Source organism: Neodiprion lecontei, chromosome 1, assembly GCF_021901455.1.
Source record: "Neodiprion lecontei isolate iyNeoLeco1 chromosome 1, iyNeoLeco1.1, whole genome shotgun sequence".
Taxonomy (NCBI): domain Eukaryota; kingdom Metazoa; phylum Arthropoda; class Insecta; order Hymenoptera; family Diprionidae; genus Neodiprion; species Neodiprion lecontei.
The window spans coordinates 8,097,527-8,106,437 of record NC_060260.1 but is presented as its reverse complement, the minus strand read 5'-3'; the positions used below and the strand labels follow the sequence as shown (position 1 = coordinate 8,106,437).

The window sequence follows — 8,911 nt, the reverse complement described above, 5'->3', positions numbered from 1 at the left end:
TAATCTATATATATAATCTATATAATATCTATCTATATAATATAAAATATATATATAGATTATAATATCTATATTATAAATATAGATATATATATATATATATAGGTGTGTGTGATATTTTAGACATATTTATATGATTATTTGAGATCCAATCGCTGCATCCACAACATTTTATAATTAAAGTCTATGTTAATTATATATTTGCATGTATCGTCATCACTCACAATTGCGCATATATGTACGTGCGCGCGTGTGTGTGTTTGTATGTCTGGTAATATACGTAATGTAACAGTTCATTCGGACTAATTCATAAATTGTTACTATTTTTGACCGGTGATATACATTTTCTTTGTGAGTATTATTTAAAAATTCACACGTCTGTTCGGCGCTATGATTGCGGTGATTCCATATGTGATACTTCGCAATTGCTATTATAGAATTCGCGCTCTTTTATTGCCACATGGCTGATGGCGTTTGTGCACGTGGCACGTGTTCACTACTACATCTAGGATACGGAACCGATGAAAAGCGGTAAGTATGCATTTTGAATATTGAATAAATTTATTTTTACTTTAATTTGAACATAACCTCAAATCGCACACGTGCAGCGTCATCGTCATTTGTAATAATTGAACATTTTCTGCCGTAGAGTTCTTTTGTATAGAGAAGTTGAAAATCTACATTAGCGATGTATATTTAATTTACACGTATTGTAATACTATATGCACTTATGAAAAAAAGGAGAAGCATTTGTTTCATTTTATATTTTGATGGTTTTAGAAGAGCTAAAAACTGCTTTGTTCTGAGTTTTTTTTTTATCGTATTTATGGAAAAAAGATGAATGTTTCTGTTTTAATAGGGGTAAAGACTGCTTAATTGCTAATTTTTTTTTTTCTTTTTTTTTTAACGATCAATTTATTTCATAACGATCATCACTGTGTCTAGTTCATGTATACATAGGTATATGAATGTATATTATATACATACGTCAATAAAATGCCATTCTTTATTATTTAATTATTCGACTATCAAATCCTCTGATTACACACAACATATTCCGATATGTACCAATGGTACTTTTTCGACAAAAATTTACCTCTGATACATTTCACTGTAACGTACCGCGGAAGTCCGGCTGATATTCACGAATATCCAGAGGATGTATTGTGCAATCCCATGAATATCTGGAATGCGGACATCTGGATGTTCCGCACGAGTCGTTTGTATACCGATGATTTTTATATTTAAATAACAGAATAATCTCGTAACGTACGACTGGTTTTATAAACGTGTATGTCTCTGAGCATTTTCATTTATTATTACAATACAATTATTCTCTGTCCACATGTGGTAAAAAACGTTAGCATGAGTGAGAAAATATACGATACACAGATGAATATATTTCTAGAAGTTTTGACCACTTGACCATAACACCTAGTACAACTCCTTTGCAAGAATAATTAGCATCAATTAAACGATAATTAGAATTTTGTGCACGTACGAATGCGCAAGAGCTGCGAGTCGACGAAGTACAGAAGTTTATACGTGAACCTGCAGTCATCCCCCACGCGTTCGTTGTTTAGTACCTTTAGTACGCTATACGACATCGTCTCCTCATACGTCATTCATACACTTACTCTAAGGAGAGTAGAGAGCTATGAGGCTATTGGGTTCACGATTAGACGCGGATTTTGTTTTGTTGATCTCACCAAGTAAAGCGCTGGTCAACAAGCCAAGCGAAAGTGTCGGCCTAGTGTGTAGAAATTTATCACGTAAAGGAATTCGCGTGGACGATTCTCTCAGTTGCAAATGAAAACGGATACAGTGTAGTGGTACGTGTGAAATCGTCAACTATTAAACATTGTGAAATATCATTCAATTACAAACCATTACCTTGTTAGAATCTGTGGAAATTGCATTCACGAATTGGTAAAAAAAAAATGATAATAACCGACCACTTAAGTCTCGCAAACACGATCGTGTCTATATACATCTAAAAACATGTTTTTTTTAAAACATTGACATTAGTCCAGTCCAAAAGTTATATCGGACTTGAGGGACTTTGCAATGCTGCTACGTACACGTTTTTTATTTGCAAAGATAACATTAAGTGCTTACAATTAGATTCCGACGGTGTTATCGACGTACTCGTACGTAAAAACTTTCACCAATACTCTCTCAATTTTTTTCATTTGACAGCGATAATTGCATGTGCCCAACACATGCAACGACGCTGCGACTAGAGATGTAAGAATATTGATATTAAGATTATTTAATAAATTGACTGTTATAAAAAAATATGACCGGTCATTTACGAAATTACAACTAGACAGAAGTAGCACGTCATTTCTTTTCGCCTCCCATAAACATAATTTTCGTTTTTTTCAGTAGAAAGCAATATAACATTCACAACCCATTATGAATGTATTGATAAATTTACTATAGTTTCATCACAAAATTATGGGCCTAAGAAGACAGTTTATAGATTTCCTCACATTTTTTCTTAAAAATTTGTTTTCGAAACGTTTCTCAGATTAAGTAGGTACATATATATATATATATATATAAAAAATAAAATTTTATATATATATATATATATATATATATATATATATATATATATATATATATATATATATATATATATAAAATTTTATTTTGAAACACCCTAATATATATTATGATTGCTCAATGTGGTAATTTTATTTGCAGTCACGTTACTAGTTTGTAACGGTAAAGATACGGTAAATTTATCGGTCACGTTTACCACTCACATCTCCAGCCGTGACGTAGTAAAGCGTCGTAGTGCAACGAATCCCGCAAAATTGTTTTAAATACCCGCGCATGCGCAGTGAATTGTTCATCAGGTGGTTTGATGATGAATGATCACGCTGGAGGGCGCAGCGTCTGCCTGACCTCGCTCAGAAACTCCGGCTATCAAAACTCCGACGCTGATTCGGGCTCACAATCAGAGCCGAAGGAAAAAAGCCGGCGGAGAGCCGGTGGAATATTGTTTAACTTTATTTGTGGAATCTGCTTTGTTCTCGCCTTAATCTGCGCCGGCCTGATCACTTTCATTATTCTTCTGGGAGGCAGATACGACATCTCCGACGCATTTGCCGGTAAGATACACACTTATTCTAGTGTTGATCAAGGTAATTCCGGCAGTTTAAACTTGAAGCGAAATATCAATGAAAACACGGAAGGGTTCTTTCATTTAGATCTGCGCGTAAACATCGTCTTTGTCTTCTTCTGAGTAAGAAAGAGGTGCAAGTGCACTGTATAGAGCTGCGCGCAATGATTGAATAAAAGAATGAATCCTATTTGTAGGAATCTGTTAAAACAGCGGCAATTAATCGTCGTACCGATTATTAAACTTCAAATCTTATTGTTTGTCAGATGTTTCAATGACTTGTAGTTTTGTTATAAGAGCAACAATGTCTTTACTTCTGGGATTCTTTTTCTTTTGCAAATCACCGTCCAAATTGTGACTTAAAAACTTGAGTGTGCAATAAAGTATCAATTTGACAGACTCAACAAAGCTCAATGACCTGCAGCCGTTTTTACCTGAGACATTCAAATATATATTACGTAAACAAGAGAAACTTTCAATTTACTTTACATGTTGAATTCACAGCAATATGTTGAAACAAATTTTATACTTATATTCATTGGAAGAACAAAAATATGTGCACTAGCATGTTTTTAATCAGTTTGGCGACAATCAAATAAATATATTCCATAACTATTGTATCAGAACAGTCTGTATCGCGGAGAAATTAGAAAAAAAAAGCAGAAGAAAGACTAGATTGTAGAAGAATGTTATTTTCTATTTACTATAGAATTGAGACATATCTCGTGGCTTTGACCTTTACTTAGTCCGATGTTTTTCCAATACCATATTATTTGCTTAGCATGTAAACACAAGTATAGTTTGATAATGAGTCGTTCATATCAAAGTAAAATACATTTGCCTGCAGGTTCTAATAAAAGTGACAACCTTGTAGCCATGCCACAGAACGAGACTCTGAGTGGCTTAACATTTCGGTTGCCAAAAGATGTAAAGCCGATACACTATGACTTGTACTTGTTCCCCGATCTAACGAAAGGAACCTTCAAGGGAAACGTCACGATTGCAGTGGATCTATCAGAGATAAGGGACTACATTTGCCTTCATCAGAAAGATTTGAATATCATTTCTACGAAGGTGGTCACTATTGGCCGCGAGAAAAATTGGGAAATTGAAATTCAAGAAACTTATGCTGTTGAGAAATTAGAAACATGGGTAATTGCACCGAAAAAAGAATTTCAACCTGGACTCTATAATGTCACGCTAGAATTCGAAGGCGCCTTGCAACCAGATAAAATTGTTGGCTTTTATTCTAGTACTTACAAAGATGAATTGAAAAGAACAAGGTAAGCGACTGTGAAAACTCCTTAGGCGTGTACATGTGGCATACAGGCGATTACCAATGAAGACTTGATCTTTAAAGATGTTGTAAATAAAAAACGGATTATGATCAACTCATCGACCCAATCATATATTATCTTATCGGCTCATGTCAACCTGTAAAAGGTCCTCAGATGTTTTCACCTATCTTTTAATACTAATCAATGTCAATAGATTTGATTCACAGATTATGAATTTTATCTTATTTTCTTTGTCACTGACATGTAACAGGAACCTGATTTTAAGAAATGAACTACATTCATTCATGCAGTAATCACTTTAATGCGTAGTAAATAATAGTTACGATCATACATCACTTACTTTTTTAGGTCAATCGCTACATCAAAATTTGAACCCACCTATGCCAGGCGCGCATTTCCATGCTTTGATGAACCAGGATTCAAAGCAGAGTTTTCAATCAAAGTTGTACAGCCAGCTGGCGATGGCTACACAACCCTTTCTAACATGAATGTCCAGGTGATATTGCATTTTGTTTACAGAGAATGTCAGAATTGTATTGATATTGTACAACTTTCAGTTTTTCTCTTAATTCAAATTCAATGATATACATTTGATATGATTTTATTTTATCATTTGTGCCTTACAGAGTGCTGCAGTAAACAAACCTGAACCAGGTTTAACAACAGTTACATTTGCCAAAAGTGTGCCAATGTCAACTTACCTTGCCTGCTTTATCGTAAGCGACTTTGTGGCTGTAACAGAAGAAGCTAAAGGTCTTGCAGGACGGACTTTTCCTGTAAGTGTTTATACAACACGAGCACAGCAATCGAAAGGTGCCTTTGCGCTGAACATTGGAGTAAAAGCTATAGAATACTACATCAACTTGTTCAACATCGATTATCCATTGCCAAAACTAGGTTTGTATTTAAATAGATTCGTTTCACATTATCACAGAATTTCTCAATTCCATCTAGACGAATAAAAATGTAGAGACAACTCTGTTTCATTTCAGATATGGCTGCTATTCCCGATTTTGTTTCTGGGGCAATGGAGAATTGGGGTCTGGTTACGTACAGAGAAGCACGTCTCTTGTATGACAGTGCTAAGAGTTCCACAGCCAACAAGAAGAGCGTCGTCACTGTAGTGTGTCATGAATTTGCTCATATGTGGTTTGGAAACCTTGGTAAGAACCACAAAATTGGTTCATAATTTTACTCTGTATCAAGCTATGATATAAATTGGTTTTTTAAGTCTTTCAAATATTCCAGTGACCATGGCGTGGTGGAATGACCTCTGGCTTAATGAGGGATTTGCTACCTACATGCAGTTTAAAAGCTCAGATGCTATACTTCCGGAATGGGGAATGGTCAGTAACACAAGTTGATAGTAAAATAGTAGTTAATTATTATCAACGATTTTTAACAGATTTTTCCTATTACCGAATCAAATTTTTAAATATGACACTAAATTTTCATTTTGGTGTCTACAGATGGATCAGTTCTTAGTCGATTTGGTTCACCCAGTTTTCAAAACTGATGCCACCCTTAGTTCGCACCCAATAGTTCAAACTGTCAGTAACCCTGATGAAATAACAGCAATTTTTGATGTGATTTCTTATAACAAGGTTTGCTATAATTTATTATTATAACTACATATGAATTTTTAAGAATTACAATAGAAGCTCTATTGATTACAGGGGGCATCTATTCTTCGTATGCTCGATAACTTTATTGGCTCTGACATTTTCTACGCAGGAATAACTAAATATTTGAATCAGTATGCTTATCAAAATGCAGAGACATCTGATCTCTTTTTCATTTTGCAAAATGCAGTCGGTTCGAATTTGCATATCACAGCTATCATGGACACCTGGACTAGACAAATGGGCTTCCCTGTTGTGAATGTCGTCAGAAATGGTGATGTTTATACATTGACCCAGAAACGATTTCTGGCTGATCCTAAAGCCACCTATAACTCAAGTGAATCAAATTATGGGTATGGACTTATGTTATGACTTGAATTTCGAACACATATCGTAAATAAGTTAATTACAAGTTTTCTGACAAATTCTTCTCATCAATGTGCAGCTTTTTAAGTGACTAAACCAAATAATTTAGTGATTTTTATTTCAGATACAAATGGACCATTCCCATTACCTACACAACTAGTGCGAGTTCCAAACCAACATTGGTATGGTTTGACAAGCATGCCAGTAGCTGTAAGTTACAGGAGATGTAAATCTTATATGATTATACTCTATTGGTGAAATTGGTTCATAAGACTAATCTTGATACATTTTAGTGTCTATTACTCTTGACAAGTCAGTACAATGGATTAAATTGAACAAAGATCAAATTGGGTACTATCGTGTGAATTACGAAAAAGCTGAGTGGATGGCACTGAGTAACGTTTTACAATATAACCACAAGGTGAGAAACTTCTATGTTAGCTATACTGCAGTATTTCTCAACTAGGAATTATAATCATCTAGTCGGATTTTCGGTAACACAAAGCAAGTGTAAGAGTGATATTGCAATTTTTATTTGTAGTAAATTTTTCTTTTTATGCAAAACCCCAAATTGTATCAAGTGAAATATTAGTCAAGCAATATGAAAAAGTAGATCATTTCGAAAATTTACTCAAATCTTTGATGTTACAGACATTCTCGGCTTCGGACAGAACTCACCTTCTGGAAGATGCATTTAGTCTAGCCGATGCGACTGAGCTAGACTATGATATAGCAATGGATATGACTGCATATCTCGTTGGTGAGACGCATTTCGTCCCGTGGAAGGTCGCTGCTTCAAAACTCAGCACCATTAACTTTCTACTTGCCTCAACAGACCTATCCACTCGTTTTAGAGTACGTATAAATATTAAATAACGACCCAATATTTTCAAGCTGCATTGATCATACCTACATCATTCACTCAATTCTTGGCTTCCAGACTTACGTAAAAAACTTGGTCAACAGTACGTACGAAGCTGTTACATGGACAGTGGGTGTCGATGAAAGTCATGTAACGCTGTAAGTAATAATTTTATTGCGCAATATCATGTCTTCCACTGTTCTCCTAATACTCATTTAATGATGTATACCCAGCCGTCTTCGCACCACCATCTTAAAAATGGCATGCGGGGTCGGTCATGCTCAGTGTTTGACTGAAGCCGGAAAGCTCTTCACTAGCTGGATAAATGATCCATACGATAATCGCCCTCATCCTGATGTTCGATCTCTAATTTACTACTATGGTACGTTTGTAACTAGCTGATCATAACGTCACAATCTCGTCATAAATATTTATAATTATATAAAATAGGCAACCTTGGACGGCAATTTGTATAGATAATGTGTGGAAATTCTAAAGAATACATTTTATAGCGTACCCCGTTGTGAGTTATAATTATAATTTGTCAATGAAAAAAAATAGAGGATACGATGTATCATTTTTTACTTTACAGGAATGAATTCTGTGGGCGGAGAGGCTGAATGGAACACCATGTTCGATAAATTTGTCAATGAGACAGATTCTACGGAAAAACTTAAACTGATGTATGGTTTGGCAGGAATTAAATCTGTTTGGATCCTGAACAAGTAAGAGCACGTTATCTGTACTGAAAATGAGCTAATTGTGCTTCAGTGTGTTCATATAAGCCGGATTATCTTGACATGACACATGTTTTTATAGATTCATTAATTTGGCGATCGATGAAAAGTACGTTAGATCTCAGGATTATTTCACCTGTATTAATAACATTGCCGCTAATCCCGTCGGGGCGCCTCTGGTTTGGGATTGGATTAGAGAGAACTGGGAAATTTTGGTCAAACGTTACACGTTAAACAATCGCTACCTCGGGCAACTGATTCCTGGAATTTCTTATACTTTCTCTACTCAGCTCAAGCTCGATGAAATGCTAGCTTTCTTTGCAAAGTATCCGGAAGCCGGAGCCGGTGCGAGTTATAGAGCTCAAGCCTTGGAAACTGTATCTAACAATATCAAATGGCTCAAAAATAACTCTGGCAAACTTGACTCCTGGCTGAAATCTCACCAAGAATAAGAATGATGTGGCGCATGTACTCGATTTTATTGAGGTGGCACACTCTTCTATCAGAAGAGTAGATTCATGTTGCAGGTATACGCAAGAAATGTAAATCATCAGCATCATTCATAAAGATTGAATTCATGAGAATCACATTAGTGATTACTGAAAAGTGTTTAGTAAATCTTACCACGTTTCTTTATGAGAACGATTAAAATTAATGATATTACTCGCCTTGAAATCTCGTTTTCAAGATTTTTCGCAAATCGTAACTGTAAGAAATGAACTTGCATTTCTTCACAGTAACAAATACGCGACATTGAACCATTTATTCTAAAATATTGATATTTTGCACATTTAACATTGTTGAAGGTGACTATTGATTAGTATTTCAGATACTGTATATACTACACATGTTTTGCTATATAATCGATATTAAAGAAAAAAAATGAATTGAAA

The 8,911-nt window shown here is 35.0% G+C and overlaps 1 protein-coding gene across 4 annotated transcripts; it reads left to right on the top strand.

The window, feature by feature from the left end:
• The first annotated feature begins 1,569 nt into the window (after positions 1 to 1,569).
• LOC107220958 (glutamyl aminopeptidase) lies at positions 1,570 to 8,911 on the top strand. 4 transcript variants are annotated; one of them, XM_015659775.2, is made up of 16 exons: positions 1,570 to 1,832; positions 2,713 to 3,122; positions 3,981 to 4,416; positions 4,780 to 4,927; positions 5,058 to 5,328; positions 5,424 to 5,594; positions 5,680 to 5,777; positions 5,901 to 6,035; positions 6,108 to 6,406; positions 6,544 to 6,629; positions 6,713 to 6,840; positions 7,071 to 7,274; positions 7,360 to 7,439; positions 7,515 to 7,663; positions 7,874 to 8,006; positions 8,101 to 8,911. In XM_015659775.2, exons 2-16 carry the CDS (start codon positions 2,876 to 2,878, stop codon positions 8,468 to 8,470), a joined length of 2,955 nt encoding a protein of 984 aa, XP_015515261.1. In that variant the 5' UTR covers positions 1,570 to 1,832; positions 2,713 to 2,875; the 3' UTR covers positions 8,471 to 8,911. The 4 variants fall into 4 exon arrangements, with proteins under 4 accessions (XP_015515261.1, XP_046602048.1, XP_046602039.1 ...); XM_046746083.1 differs by lacking the exon at positions 1,570 to 1,832 and adding an exon at positions 1,851 to 1,929; XM_046746075.1 differs by lacking the exon at positions 1,570 to 1,832 and adding an exon at positions 2,010 to 2,150.